Source organism: Dreissena polymorpha, chromosome 1 (genome assembly GCF_020536995.1).
Source record: "Dreissena polymorpha isolate Duluth1 chromosome 1, UMN_Dpol_1.0, whole genome shotgun sequence".
NCBI classification, from domain to species: Eukaryota; Metazoa; Mollusca; class Bivalvia; order Myida; family Dreissenidae; genus Dreissena; species Dreissena polymorpha.
The window spans coordinates 105,153,159-105,170,112 of record NC_068355.1 but is presented as its reverse complement, the minus strand read 5'-3'; the positions used below and the strand labels follow the sequence as shown (position 1 = coordinate 105,170,112).

Genomic DNA, 16,954 nt, shown 5'->3' with positions numbered 1-16,954 from the left:
CGACTGTGAGTTAACGGCTGGACAGATTTTTTTGAAGTTAACTTTTTTTTTGAAAGGTTGTCCAATTGCCCATAGGAGGATCAAGGGATGCTTTGGATTAAAGCTGTTTTTGACATTTTTGCGGCCCGCGAAGACAGGTCTATGATAAATTCTAGTTAATGACCTTGTTATGATTCCAATATCAGAGTGTGGGGATTTTTTTCATGGCTCTTTGTAAAAAAAAATTCTCATTTAACATGATTTTATATATTATTTTGAATATATTGGGCTCCAAAAAAAATTAAAATAAAAATAAAATAAAAAAACAAAACTATCCTGGGTACATTACTTCCACCTGTGGCATACCACTGTTATATATATATTGCACTTCTTGAGATTATTGCTTAACACGATCTTATCATCTTAGCTTGCTTTATTGAAGGTTTGAAGTATTTTTTTTTTGTTTTTGCTTAACTCATAAATGTAAAAAACATAAACTGGCGTTAGTAACGTATGTATCGTTTTACTTTGTTTAAGCTTGTGTAAAATAAAAACGCATTGTGATAAAACACCTGTATTAAGGTGTAGAAATAGTCGAGTCGTACTTAATGATTTGGCATACGTGTTTAATCTGGTTATCTGAGTTTATTAACTCTAATGCATAACATAACGTATAACATGTATTTGCGCCTTACTAGTGATTTTAAGCGTTCTACTGCATGTTATGAATGCATTAAAAAACGGCACATAATATTCTTCGATTGGAAGTTAAATTGATATAACAACAATTGTTTCCTCTGCTATTACGTCGCCATTGAACTGTTTACTTCAGTTTGTTTTATATTTAAATATCCTTCGATAAGCGTTAACAGTTCTTTTCGATAACACTAACTTCAATATAGCTGTTGTTCTATTTGCAATCGTATGCATGCATACGTCGATTGGAATAGATTGAATTACAAAAATGCTAACAATAATGGTCCTCTTAGCAAGATGTTGACAGCAGAATACATTTAAACATTATTTAAAATTCAGCTACTCTCTTGTTTACGCTCAACTGGAAATCGGTTTACGGGACTCCGTCGTTAAATTTCAGTGCCTCAAACATTTGTACACATGATTTGAACAAGGCTTTGCAAGTGTCATCTTGTTATGCCGTGACTATTTAGTTTGGTGGTGATTTTTTAATGTTTAAACTCTATACAATTTGAGTTGAATATGATTATTTCCATGACAGAACGATTTTCAAACAAACTTAGGTTCCATGTTTTATCTGCATGCTACCGTCACATTTTATCGCACCGTCGATGCCAAATGCCCTCTATAACGAAGGCTTATGAATATATTCGGCATTATGCAAATGGTATTCTGTTTTGTGTAATGCAAGAACCCTTCTCAATTTGATCAATAAACTAACCTCATGAAGTGTTAATGTAAAAATTGCCCGGATCACTATTAAAAAACAATTGTAATAAAAATACATTGTAGTTTGGGTATCTTAAACAATATTTAGTATAGAAACGCTATTTGTAATTTTAACAGGGTAAACAATAATTTAACCAGTTTATAATTTGTATGATTATAATAATAATACCTACGATTTGACCCGATTATACTATTAACTCCTGAATACACAGTGACGAAATGGGAGAACGTTTTGTCCGTTCTTCCGTTCGTGCATGAGCCCGTCATCTTTTTATTCTAATGACAGCTCCCTTTTAAAGCGTGTTTAACAAATATATATTTCTAGATTTTTCAAAACAGATCAAACGTTGTTGGAAGAAAAATACAATTCAATTTAGGAAGAAGTAGTAACAGATAATAAACGAACGGAATATTATATATTTCTATAAATTTAATTTTTTTCTGATATAGAACAGATAACTCCTTCATATGTTCATTTATACAAAGCATGTAGATCTACACTGTTAGGAATTATATCTGTACCTTTAGATTCGTTCATACGACATTTGCCGTTACACAATTTTTGGTCTGCAGCAAAAACGAGTCACGGTATTTGCGTAAACTTATAAACTTCATTGAAGAACACAATATTTGATAGATGACCTATACAAACAAATGTTCAATAATTTAATATAACATTTCAAATTCAAATAAATATGTTTATTTAAGATTGTGGAAATCAAAATTGACAATCAAATCGTATATTCCGGTACTCGCTTTAACTGCCGCTCAGAATTATGTACGAAATTTAACAGGAATGTTCATTTGGTGGTCATTTAGGAAACATGTTCAGATCGTTACGGTCCGTTGAATAATTATGTCACTGAGTTCGAAATGATGTTTTAAACATAAACAACGCAAACATATCGTATGAAATCTTTCGGCCTATATGTTTAATATATGGTGTTAAGAATAGTATTGTGGTCTTATACATGATATGTTCAAATAAAGATAACCTGGCCTCACAGCGGGGTCACCAATTTTACATAGACCTAAAAAGTAAATCCATTTACACTTTTTCTGACAGTGCAAAGCCTAAGGCTTTCATATCTGGTAAGTAGCATTATCTGGAGATTTTATTCAAAGTATTTAAATAATGCCCATATGGTCTCGCGGGTCGCCAGTTTCACAATAAAATGCATGAAGAAATCTGTCAAGATCCTATTTGTCTAAAATCGCGAAGCAGATGGCTTGCTCGCGTGCATTATCATCTAGAGATCATCAATTAACTATTTTTTATTATTATCCTGCTTTCAAAACTGGGATCACAACTTTCTACATAGACCTATAATGGCAAAACCTTTCAATCATTTTTTAAAAACTGCAATCCCCATAGCTTTCATATTTTTATGTTGAATAATTTAGAGGTCCTCTACAGCGTGTGTTTAACTGATTCACATGAATCCAAAAGTTGCCTCGCCCTATCGGTGAGAGTTTTAAGTTGAGATATGTGGGGGAAATCATTAAAAATCTTAAATATTTTAAAAGCGGGCACACCGCAAAGCGCATGACTTTCCCATTTGCCGTTATCGAGAGGTCCACTAAATAGTTTGTCCTGATCATTCCTCTCGGAGTAAAACTGACTGAGTGGTCACATTTATAATATAAACGTATAGCAATTGAATTTTATTTTGAATTTTATTATTTTCAATGAAACAAAAACACGAAATGCATAAATATTTAGTATGCAACATCCGATTGGAGTCCTATTCGAACCGCGTCACATTAGTATGATGATTTATATTGACTGACAGTAAAAATAGCACACACACAAACTTCTCAACAATGACAAGGCCATGTTATATAAATATTATATTCTTAATGTCGTATAGTGTTAACCCACTTAGTTTGCGTACTGTAAAAAGTAAAAGTGTTCCCAGACCAGGAGTCTGAGCTACAGTTTTTCGGGCGAGGGTTCAATTATTCTCATAGTCCTCCTGTTATATAAAATCAAGTAGTATTAAGCCTTTGACCTTTGTAATCCAAACGAGGATGTGGAATGTTTGAAACTTATCTGTTTCTTTACCGTATATATGTTCGACAAATTGAATTATAATTTTCAAGTTTTCAGCCAAAATAAAAGAAACAAAAACACTTCATAAGATGGCAAACGGTAGCTGGGATACTATAGCAGCAAAGTAGTGAAATATGTGGAGTATTGTTTCAAACAGAATTCAAAATTCTTAAAATAAGGTGGCTGTTCGGCTGACTCAAACATACTATGACTTAATGGACAAAACAGGTTCGGAATGTGTTGGTTTTAGTGATATGTTTGGAAAATGCTACCAGGACACGCACAAAATGCATTTTGATTTCCTTTATTGATGTTAGACATTCCGGACGTCCGTTTCTCTGGTAACTGATAGTTTTAATGCGAAATGATACGTGAACATACTCTTTCTTGCTTACCAATGAAATGTTTGTATTTTTATATTGTTTTCTTTTTTTCTGTATATTTAAACCCAGACCTGAGTTCCAGTAGGCCTACTTCTATGAGGAACCGTCTGAGATATCGGTGAACGTTGTCGATGTAGCGGACATTGGACACGTACGTGTGTTGTACGTCAACGTTATTTTTGTTGTTAACTTACAAAAATGAGGAAAACAAAGTAGCCAATGAAAAATGGTATGGTTTTGTATTCTGTGTTCATAAAACACGTTTATAAATGTGCTTTTATGTAGCTGTTCCTTATAAAATATTTTTTCTATAAATTCAACTGCACACCATAACTAGTTCACGTGTGTATGATTGTGGTAATAAATAGATGCCAAAATTGCGTAGAACACTTCCTAATAGAAATACAAATACCCTTCCTGTTAAAATATATATATAATGAGAATGAAACACGGTCTTTATAGTGTTCTTGAACCTGACATGAGATCACACCCTTCTTGTCCAAATGTAAAGTTATTCAAATTTTATTCAAAATACCAGCCCAGTACTAGTTCGTTCGTCTCAAGAGATGACCCCGTAGACAGCATATCAATCTACATTTAATGCAGTTATTAGGCACATGCTCCTTTCACATGATGTCGTTTATTCTGTGCGACACCACATGGAGTGTATGTCAATTACGGCTGTACTTTCTGTATGAGGGCAATGACAGAACATGTGATGTGGCGGCGATGCCCAAATAGCCAACTTGTCTGTCATCTTAACGAAAGACAGGCTGCGACATGAGGCTATTTCTTCAGAATGGTTTTTGGTTTTATAGTGTATTTTATTTGCGACAAATTCTAGTTCTATATCGTATTTTTGCCTGAGAATCATAAGTTAGGCAGTCGAATAAGAACGTGGTTTTGATCCATAGCAAGTATACAGAGAATGAATTTCATAAATATCTATGAGCCGCGCTTTGTGGAAAGAGGGTTACATGCATGTGCGTAAAGTGTCGTCTCACATTAGCCTGGGAAGTCCGCACAGGCTTATCAGGGGCAAAACTTGCCGTCTGAACTTGATGTTTGCTCAGAAGAGACTTTATTGAAAAGAAAAATATCATAAAAGAGGAAAGTGTCGTCCCTGATTAGCCTGTGCAGACTGCACAGGCTAATCTCGTACGACACTTTACGCACATGCATTAAACCCCCTTTTCACACAGCGCGGCTCATATCTTAAAGAATGAAGATAGCAAATCTCCTCGTGGTAGCTTATTCTCCACATTCTTATTTCAATTCATCGATCCAGACAGTGATGAATAAAAAATCTTACCATTTTTGTATTTGCATAGTCTCAAAACCCTCCCATCGCAATTCAGGAAGAGCTCTGCGCTAAAAGTTATCAACTTAAAATCAAACAGATAAACATGTAAACGTCCGAATCATAACATGGTTTTTTAAGTCAACTATGACGACACATGAATTCTCTTTTACAATGTATTAAAATAGTCGTTAATAAACGTGAACGAATACCAAAGCATTATTTACCCCAAAATACCACTAACTTGTAAAACATTAATGTCAAAGTCATAAAAAGCTATTTTTATAATAAGCCGCTCGAAAGAAACAAGTATAACGGGATTTAAAAAAAATATATCAAGGGAAAGAACCGTACTAGGTGAAACAGATGTATTACACTGAGCTACTTCCCATTTTTCCAAGTTAATCCAAGTTTAAAAATTCGTTAACCCTTCTGTCGAAACTTTTATTTAGAAAATACTATTTTAACGATAAACTCAAAAATATCCATCCATGGTCTTGTCTTTGTTTCAGTAAACGTTAAGTGAATTTGGTAAATAAAGTAAAACGTTAATTACATAAAATTTTATCCAATGTTTAACTAAAGCAAGTAGGTAAGTCATATTCGAAGATTCAAACTCCATTCATAAATGTATGGCCGTTTATTGAAGCCAAATGCTTTAGTTTAAAATAAAAAATATATAAAGAAAATAAAATTCGGAAGCGTCTGATTGATGAATGCGCATTTAAAAAATCATGTACATTGTATGTCCCTTTGAGGTCAGCATCCCCATTGTTCTAAGCAATGTATGGGATACAAACACACAATACAATTTAGACACGGTAATCTCATGCATTGATTCTTCAAATATGGCTGGCATACTGAGTCTGCAGAATTTCAAATCTTGGTCTGGTTTTTAGCGGCCATCTGATAGGAATAGAAACCTTCTTTTTTCAAATAAATCTTGAGTCATAGAAATCAAACTTGCAATTTGCTTTCTTTCCCCATAATGAGTCTGGTATCGATCGCAAAATGGGTAATTTTTGAAACGCTGCTTTTTATGATAGAATACCATAGCAACAGTGAATCAAAATTATCAGTGATACATTGATTCCCTATTGAACGAGGCTATTTACATCTACAACAGAACACACCAGTGGATTCATGGGTTAGGTTTAGAGAAGTGCTGATGGTAAGGAAAGATTGGTTTGTTCGTGGTAGAGAACTGTGTTTGTAGAAATGTCCTTCTTTAATTTAATGGTGAAGCAAATTTAATTGATACGTGTCTCTATAGTGTCAATAATTTACTAGATATCTGACAAATATGGCGGGTTGAAAAAAGTAACATGGAAATGTCAGTATGTTAATCAATAGAAACCATAGCATCCCGGATAGTGTTGGCTAATGTGTTATTAATTGTTGTGGTATAAACATACGGTTTCGTGTGATGTTTATTTTAATAAGCAAATTTAAATGAAAAACAAACTTCATCTGTTTGCCCTTTGATGCAATCTCCAACATTGTTATAGCTGATTGCATTTGTTGGTGTTAAATTAGGACGGCTGTCAGCTAGCTTCGTCTTCATGACTGTTTAAAATGTCATTTGTAAATTACAAGCAAACTGTATATGTGCTAAGTAGTTTAACACATATTAGCAAATGATTTCGAATATGTGTCATCTTAACAAGTGTTGATTTTATTGAAAGAGGTACAGCAAAGCAATGAAAGTTATTTCTTGAACAAGAAGTATCAGAGGGGTTAATCACGTGACAAACACGATGTTGACGTCCATGCCGAGACACTTATTTTTTTGCCTTTTTATACCCTTTATTACTTATATTAATTGTAAGAAAAGAAAGTTATTAGCGTTTACCGGTATATCGTATTAATATTCATTCGCAATATATTCCGACTATACTCGCTGCGAAATTTCTTAGCGGTTCACAAAATTACAGCTTCCGTAAAGAAAATTCGCGGCGAGTGAAGTCGTGATTAAGAGCGAATAGTTATACGAAATAAACGCTAGTTATTGTCTTGCTATATTGCCGGAAATGTAATAATTAATACACACAATAAAGAGTATAAAACGGCGAAAAATACTTGTCTCTGCATGGGTGTCGCCATCTTTTTGGTCACGTGATTACTCCTCTGGTTCTCTCAAGATGGTGATAAATGGTTTTTAAAGACAGCAATAGCGTTTGTATTACACGGGCGCTCGCCAATCATTTAAAGTATGGACATGCATTAGACTTATACATGTAACTAAGTAAATGCTTCTCTGTTAAAATGATAACCTCGTCGAAGCTCAAAAGACTAAGAAGAACATAAACTGAAATCTTCATCTAAAAAGTGCATGCACCAGATAGTGATTCCTTGTACTTTATCATGGCAATGCTTTGGGGAGATTAATCTTAAACTTACATACAGTAGAAGAAAACACTGTTTTTCAATAAAGAATGGCCTTTCATATTTTAAAATTGTAAACTTCATTCGTCGGATTACGCATTGGTCTCACTATAAGCATAAAATCCTTCATCACGATCTAAAATTGGATCTATAATTGTAATGCGCTATTACTTAGATAATCGTTGTTACATAGCATGACCTTAGGTTATATTTCCACAAACGAACTGAATTGAAATTAAAAAATAAGTTAGATGTCAGACTTTTGATTAAGTTGTTCAATTGGTCACTGAAAAATATTTACTTTTGTTTATACAGATAATACATTTGGTAAAATAACTAAATAACCTGACGTATATAAGAAGCATTTATGCTGGCATGTTACCATGGTAACTAAGACCCCGGTCGCACCATTACGATTTTGGTTACGATTGCAAACGATTTACAATGTCGTTATGGATCGTGGTTAATCGTTGACATACACGTACTGGCAACGTATTTGCATCGGCGTGATTTTTAGTTGTGAGCGTTATATCACAACTAATGTAGAGCTTGTGCGACGATATTGGCCAGTTTATCCTTGAAAACTTTACATATTGGCTGCTTTCATGGAAAACGGGGCTTAATGCTGCATTAAAAGTCGGTCATGTGGGCAAAATTGTTGCTCAATAATTTAAAGAAAATAAATAAAGTATTAGATACACACAACACAACATGTACATGGTTATAGGCTTGTTATTCTTTAGCAAGGCAACCAAAATTCGTAAGATGGTTGCCAGTGCAGCAACCAATTGTGAAAAAAAAGAGAAATATTGTTGTTATTTGTCTAAGTTATCTCTATAACATAAATATGAGGATAACAGTGCACACACATCTCGACCTGTGCTTTAAGACACACTCTTTATAAATTTGAATGGGTTGTTTTCATTTCAAACTTGCGATATATAAAGCTAGAGTGACGTGTGACTGGGACTTGATTAAACATGTATACATGGTAAACATTAACAAAATTAAAAAAAGAAAGAAAACGAAACGCAACCTTGCCATTTAGTTTTACATTACCTCATATGGAAGTAATCGATTAACAACCGGCTATTATGTGTGCTCGCCCCACCTGGGTCGCTAAAATGAAACCTGTCATATAAAAGCCCCGGTTATTATAGACTGTGTACGCGTGCGCGTAGTCTGCTGACATACTGCGCTTGAACACCTGTTAATGACGAGAACCGCGTGATGCAGATAAACTATGACCCGCCATTTCAACCTGTCGGTCAATGATACAGCCAATGATAAGGTAATTAAAGTGTGTAAAATCGGCAATCCTCATGCGAAGATGAATTCATAACGTTTTATCATCATCGTCAATGAAATTGAAAATTATCTAAGCAGCAGATATAGACTTAATGGACAAACATAGCAGTTAATAACATGGATAAAGTTATTTGAATGCGATCGTAATTTCTTTTTGAATGGAACTATGTATCAAATATATAATTTAGTGTCTGTGTGTTTTGTGAAATTCTCTCTGATGTTTGTCCCAATTTGCATAATTTTCCCATAATCCTGCCATTTGGTATAAAATAATCGGCATAATTATATTTACATATCCCGTTTGAATGGATAATGTCAATGTGAACATTAAGGCACGGTTACCAATAGAAATGTGCATGATATTGTGCTAAAGTCAGTAGAAACTAATCCATTAGAGTAAATATTTTCTTTTAATTTGCTTTACTAACTGTTTCGGTCGTGATTTCTACCAAATTAATTTCACCAGCGTCATGGGAAAATATAGTCTTATGCCATAAGCGACCAGCGTAGCCTCAGAGCAGCATGAGCATGAGCGCAGTCGACTTGAGGAGCTACCATGCCCGCTGATGAAACCATGACCCATAGGTGACTTAATAGCGGGCAGGGAGGCTACTGGTCTGAAATTACGCTGACCGCATATGACTTAAGACCCATTTTCGCTTGACGTTTTTCATATAACAATGTCCTTTCCTAAACAGGACGATACGTGCTAAAACAATAATATTGCATGCAAACCCATTTTTCAACAATTTAAGACAAAATGCTTCAATGTCATAATTATACTGTCTATCTGATAGTTTATAAATTACTTCAACTGTATTTGTTTTGTTTCAAGTTATGCATTTTATACTAAATAACGTTTTCGAGTGTCTTGATAATAGTGTCTGATGTTTGGTCAGTTTTATCATCAGATAACCATAATACGGTCATAAAGTAGAGATCTGTTACTCGTTGAATAGGTAATTATTTTCTGTATGATCCTGGAAGAGCATTTCCTTACAAATAAAATGACTCATGTTTTCTTATAACGTGCATCATTCTTGCATGTTTCTTTTTAAGCAACGTAAACTCATAAAGTTTCAGTCATGATTATTAGTAACTGAATTGGTCACGCAATCAATTTTTAATTGCGATTGTATGGTCTGCTACTTTTGTACTTAAATATGTGTGTAACTGTGTTTAAAAACAATTGATTCAAATGCGAAAAAGAAAATGAATAATTATGTTATAATTTATAGTCCCAATATGTGTTTCTAAGAATTAAAATTCAAGTGATTCACCATAAGTTTAGTAATTGTTTCATACACGTTAATTTAATTACATTGTACGCAAATGGTGTACTCAAGTGGCTCGCGATTGCTTTGTATTTCAATGGTAAACATCAACACCACTGCCGGATTCAACGTCTAATTCAAGTGTCAAAACAAATGTAGCAGCGGCTCGGTCAATTTGCCTCGTACTTTGAATTACGTGAATTATACCGACATGTCTTCCTTTCACCGGTCTCCGAGCGTAAATTCCTTCCATAAACCAGGTTAACTGGTATTTTCTAGTTTATTTATATTTTAAAATGTGTGAATTTTATTCGTTTTTATTGCTCGGCGCCTTGGATAATTTAAGATGAAGGGAAAATGTGCTCCTAAGATAACGTCTCCTTGGAAAACGAAGATTAAACATTTTCAAATACATGCATGGCTTTTAAATACTGAAGTCTTTGTTTTTAATATATAAATGTTTTAATATAATAAAAAAATCCTTATACAATGTTACATGTATATTATTCTGTTTTGTAACATAATGTATAAAACATAAAAGATAAAATGGGACCTTATAAACTATTGCGTTGTTGATCGACATTTGTTTATACAAAACATAATTACGTATTTATTTATCGTGCGAATGCCAATGACCGTGCCGCATAAGTGATAATTAAAAATTACAGAAAAATTAATATACCAAAATTTAAAAAATGATAAAAAATAATCCATATTTGAAAAATACATCAATATGTTCAATATTTCATACTTGAAATGTCGAACCCTGCTGTCTGATATTTAAAAGTACCATGTCAGATGGCCCCGGTAAGTCCCGTCCCGTCTTTGTTTACGTCTTCAATTGATGGGTGCGTCGACCTAAAGGTACTCCATTTCAACATGCCATATGAACACGATGACTCAAGATCCGCAAAAATAAGCTTAATCTTGGTCTCTTGGTACTATATACAGTAAATAAACCCCGCAATGTGTTGGGCTAGATCTGATACTGAACATTCATTTTATTTTTATTAGTAATTCATCGCCTTGTGAGCAAACTTTGCGGAAAGGACGTTAAGTGAATATTTATAAATTGTGTCATGCATGCAAAAGGTATTTTAACATACGTTGTGGTTTATTAAAGGTGTTTTTTCTGCAGCCGATTCTCCGTTTAAATAGCAAGTTTACAATGTCCGATTTCACTTATTGCCGTATTTGCGTTGATGCTCTGGTTTGTAAAAGCGGAAATGCGTTAACACACAAAAAAAATCCACTAAATATTTAATAAAATCCTCACATAATGCTGTGCAAGATAATTAATTTATCGCTTAATTCGCTGCAGTTTGAAATTGTTCCGAAGATAATGTGTTACGGATGTGCACGTGTTTTGCGCACGTTAATTATTGTTGTGCGATAAAATTGGGGTCACAAAAAGAAGAAAGCCAGTCAAATGGCCAAACGTTCCATGAGTTTTGATTTATCATGGATACGAGCGCACCAAAAGTTATCGCTGGTACGTTTGTGTGTTGATGTGTTGTTGTTTTTTAAACAGGTTTCGAAATTTTCATCAAACAATAAATGTGGTTTGGTATATCATTGCGATTAAATGACTTTTCACTATATGTTATATGTGTGTCAACTGAATGGATTTAATATCGTGGAAAGAAAGCAATACAACTCCACAAGCAGAGTAGTTTTCGTCTGAAGTTTTACATGAATTTACGAGTCAAATTACGAAGACGTTTCTTTCGAAACGAAGATCAAAATTGAGCTTTATAAACCATACTTTCTTGAAATAGGAAAGAGTGTTAATAGAAAAGAGTGTTGTATTTTTTTTGTAGAATCTACACAACGTTTTTCCGCTTGACAGAAATCAACTAATGAAACATACAAACATTTAGTTTGTATACACTGTCATCAGATTAAAATTCAACTTCCAAAATTATCTATACTGAGAGAAAATAATGTCTGTCTTCATCATAAATATGAGTAATGCTAGGTGCATACGATTAGTTATGCAAATTCCAAGCAGCGTTCGTTCATTTCCGGGCCGGATCTCGCAATTCCGGACAATAAAAATCTATGACCATCTGTTACAGCAGGCGATTTAGAATGTTTTGTAAAAGATATTGGTGATGTCATAACCGATAAGATCAATATTTCCCCTAAAGCAATAATTAATCCTCAGCGTTCATTACTGCGAAGAGCAATTCGGTTAGAAGATAAGACCAACGAATACAAGTAGTCGAAGTGGTTGTCTTGGACAATGGTATTAGTAGTTGTAGCAGTTGTTATTAGTTATATTCACTTTTAAAGCCCAAATATTTGTTGTTGATGGTGTTGTACATGTATGTTTAGCTGATAAAAGATCTATCAATAAACATTACAAATAATCATTATTGAGGATCTTTGGTTGAAATTATAAATAGTATTATCAAACGTATTAACATATGTCATATATAATTTGCGAAAATCGAAGGCATGTCAATTAATTATGTGGAACAGTTGCTGTGATCGTCGTTGTAACTGCAGTTATGTTTTAGTGGCAACTCACTCGTATTTTCAGCCTGGTAAACGTTTCCACATTTAAGCCGTCATTATCTTAAGTGAACGAGGCCATCTCGACTACACTTGTACCGCTCTCGGCGTCTTAAAGTAGCAGGTCATTCGCCTCGGACCCTTGGAACCTTGTCGCACACTGGCACGATATTTCACGAGCGAGAACACAAAGGGCAGACAAAAACACCGGACGTTCTTTGTGCTTGTGGTTCCAAGTTGTAAGTGGCGGTACGACTACTATTCATTTTTTGTAGGCAGCTTAAAGGGTAGTGTATGTTATAGTTTAGTTTCTAATTAGTTAAGTCTCTCGCCTTGTCACTTTACTATTCTTGTATATCGTGTATATAGTGGTATTTTAAATATTTATCATCATTGAAAACAAATGTTATGTATATTATCTGACATAATTTAACTAATTATAAAATATTAATATACCTACAATAGATCCACTGTAAATAAAAATGGTTAAATAAATAACTAAGGAAGTTACTAAGGTGATAAATTAAGTAAATTCCAAATTAATGACATAAACATTTAATTTGAATAATTATATGTGAATGTTAAATATGAACACTGTGACCTATGAAATGTCAAAATGGTGTATGTTCCTTTACGCGTTTGATCATTACATTATTGTGGTAGAAATTAATTTGCCGAAAGTGCTTATGTACCACTTTCCCACGTACCTTCGCGGTCAATGCCCCGTTTTGTTTAGATTTGATTTCAAAGATCTTTTTCCAACCCCCAAACGCTTGAAATTTCTGTCTAATACATCGTTCTGCATCCGCAGCTGTGCGCCGGAATGACTCAGAGCGATTCAATATTGGTTTCATGTGCTGTGTAACTAAGAACCCATCCAATGCTAGGAAATACACGGGAGTCGTAGCGGAATAAATCGGCATAGTAAGTCTGAATCGTGCGAAACTCGACATTCACTTATTTGTATATATTGACTTGCCGAGTGAATAAACGAAGTAGTGTGTGTAGCGAATCATGTGTGTACGCATCAACACTAGTATAACAGGAAGGATTTTACACTTTGTAGATCGTTCGCGTTGATAGCTAGATATGTAAACAAACCTAACATCGATTAAGAATGCAGTATTGCTTGATATAATGGTTATTTATGTGATGTGTGATTTTGGAGATGAGTGTCATTGTGCCTCAATGGAATATAATTGTTTTAATTTTTAGTGAACTGATTAATTAATCTACATTATTTAATATGCTGCGTGGTAATAATTTGGAGGCATTTGATATAATGCATGACGCGGTCTGTGATAATATTAATCATGCACGTGTATCACGTGCAGATACATGCACATTCGAAATGAATCTACAAGGCACAATGAAGTGCCTCTGTGGATATAGATATACCACGCCATATCCGACTCAAATGTTAAAAACATGTTTGCCTCGGAATCTTGCTGTGATACTGACAATATTAGTGGTGTGTATCCTCGCGATGACCCCCGTGGGAGGGGCTCCTGTTGATTCCTACGAGGACGCTACAGACTGGTACCGGGAACGCGAGCAGATGATGGTGGTAAGAACACTTTGAAATTTTCATCACAACACATACAAATCGTTAAATCTTGGCTCTTAACTACTTATGAATGCATGAATAATAATACATCCCTCTCAAGGATTTCTTTATACCAATAATTGTGTACTTCCGTCTGAGATTCGTTTTAATACAGATTTAAACTGACTTTCCTGTGATTATAAAGGCAATAATAAAGAGCGCCAAATTTGCTTGTTTTCATTTAGTTCACGTGTAAGAAGATTTGAAGTTACTGTATCTAAGTTCAACATACCTTTATCTGAGAGATTGAAATTAAAAAAAGTATTTAAAGATTCCTGACTAAGTATTTAAGGGAAGACCGTAGTATGAGAGATCCATGAACACAAGGATTTTTATGGTATTATGACTAACTCTATATCATGTAAATCAAAATCCTTGTTAGTTATACACAAAGCAAATGTAAATGAACTGTATGGCGGAAGCACCAGCTATTGCCAAGTGGGTAATAGCTTATTCAAATAAAACATCTGGGGGCAGTTATAAGACCAGATATGCGTCCGCATTTATCACCGAATATCGTCTGCTTCTTTGTAAACTTCAGAATCTTTGATACCACGGTCCACAGAAATGATTTGGAAATACGCGATTGAAAACAGTGTATTATAACGAAAAAGAAGGTCATATGCTGGCATTGATCGTGATACGAAGCCTTTTAAACAGTACCAGCTGCTGTTGAAGATCAAACGGATCCTTCGTTCAGCTGTGACGTTATGATTTTAAATCATAATGAGCTGTGTGTTTACACTTTGTCATACAAAGTAGAAATTAAATAGTGCCTTTTTTACTCTTGATTACAAATTCCTTACATAATAACACACAGGTCATTAGTTTACAGTATTTTTACTGTCATTATGAGTTCAGATTTTTCATACGTTATGTATGTTCATGTTATTGTTAATGTTATTTCATGATCCCAATGCACGAATTCATTCAAAGTTCGAACTGAATCTGTTGGCAGTTAGTTTATAAATAATATTTGAGTTGGGCCATTAATGTCTGATTTCTGGTCAACATGTGTTGCATAATATTATGTTATTAAGTTTAGGCTCTTTTAAAAGGGACCGTCAACCAGATTGACGATAAAAAGAAAAGTTCTAAAATACCTATTTTTACAATTATTATTTTTTATTGATGAAAATAACACGACTGGTATATTTCATTACTTTAAAAAGTTGTTAAGTTTTCCTTTTTTCAGGATATTCGGTAATAAAATTGTATTGGGTATGTGTACCGGTAACTACCAGTTAACTATAAATAACGCAAGTAGATTGATCATCATCGTCACGTGGTTAACTCAGGAATGCAAATTGTGCATACTTAATGAATTGTATATATTTTATATATACAATGACCAATTTACTTGCGTTATGTGTAGTGTGTATACCGTTATGTCACCTATTTTCGCGATTTACTTTCGATTTCACGTCGCGAAATTTTATTACTTAATATACTGAAAATATGAACTTTTTTTCAAGTAATGTAATAAAATAGTCGTGATATTTTATTAATTTTACACAAGTAATTGTAAACAAATACGGTATTTTATAAATTGTCTTGTTTTTCGTAAATCTGGTTGACGGTCCCTTTAAGATATGACACACTATCGCGTTACACCATTGTAAAAATCTCTCACAAAATAGAGACTGTCTTGTTTGCGAACCTCCAATATAAAAGTAAATGGGACAACATTATACGGATGATTTCGTGACTATTTAAATGCCCATTGTTATCTCGTTGCTATCTTTAACCTCTATGTTATAACACAATGGGGACCTATATCAAATCAGAGCGAATTAATCGCATTTAAACCGACCAACCCATTAACACACAGGTAAACGTCTGAGCGGACATTAATGAACTATCGAAAACGATCCTGGCTTAATTAATTGCACATTGTAGATTATTATTTCTAACCTTAATTTGACCTTCCTGTGTCTATGTATCGGACGAGGAAGGCGAAATCCATGTTATTAATATTAAAAGGGACTTTTCACAGTTTTTGGCATGTTTTGAAATAAGTCATTAAATGCTTTATATTGATAAATGTATACATTGGATCTTAAAAGCACCAGTAAAAAATCAAGAATAAAATTCAAAATAGGAAAAAAAAGTAGCCGCAGCTGGACTCGAACCAGTGACCCCCGGAGTCCAGGAGTAACCTTGAGTAAAAACGCATTAGCCCGCTCGGCTATTCTGCCACGCATACTTGGTTAATGTGTTTTATGCATTATATCAGTTGTCTTCGTAGTTTCACAAAATTTAACGACAACAACAGAACTCTCCAAATTATTCAATCGTTTCGCGTTGCAACGCTTTATAATTTTTAGGTTTTTAAATCGTCAAAAGATGCATATATTGGCTATATTAGACCATGGTAAATGTTCAGTAATACTGTTTCCTCACAAATATCAAAACTAAAACGAAAATTTGCGAATCTAAAACATCTTTTTTTCAATTTTGTCAATTTACCAAACCGTGAAAAGATCCCTTTAGAGGAGGCATTACCCTTTACAAACTGTGTGAAAATAAACAACTTAATGTAAACGATGACTTAATCAAATGAATACATGTTCAATCGGGAAACGTTGTTTTGAGTATCATGAATGTCATAAAAAACATTGATTAAAATATTAAAATAAGCGTGTGGGGCAAAATTAGTACTGAGGTCTGTATAGAAGACTGCATTACCGTAACCAAAACAAAGTACATACTACTTTTTAAAAT

The 16,954-nt window shown here is 33.9% G+C and overlaps 1 protein-coding gene across 1 annotated transcript in view; it reads left to right on the top strand.

Annotated features, from left to right (window-relative positions):
- Positions 1-13,388: 13,388 nt before the first annotated feature.
- LOC127865181 (matrix metalloproteinase-2-like) overlaps positions 13,389-16,954 on the top strand; it is a 77,059-nt gene continuing 73,493 nt past the window's right edge. The window contains exon 1 of the mRNA XM_052405152.1: positions 13,389-14,191. Coding sequence (XP_052261112.1) covers positions 13,871-14,191 — 321 coding nt within the window. The 5' untranslated portion in view covers positions 13,389-13,870. The remainder of the gene's footprint in view (positions 14,192-16,954) is intronic.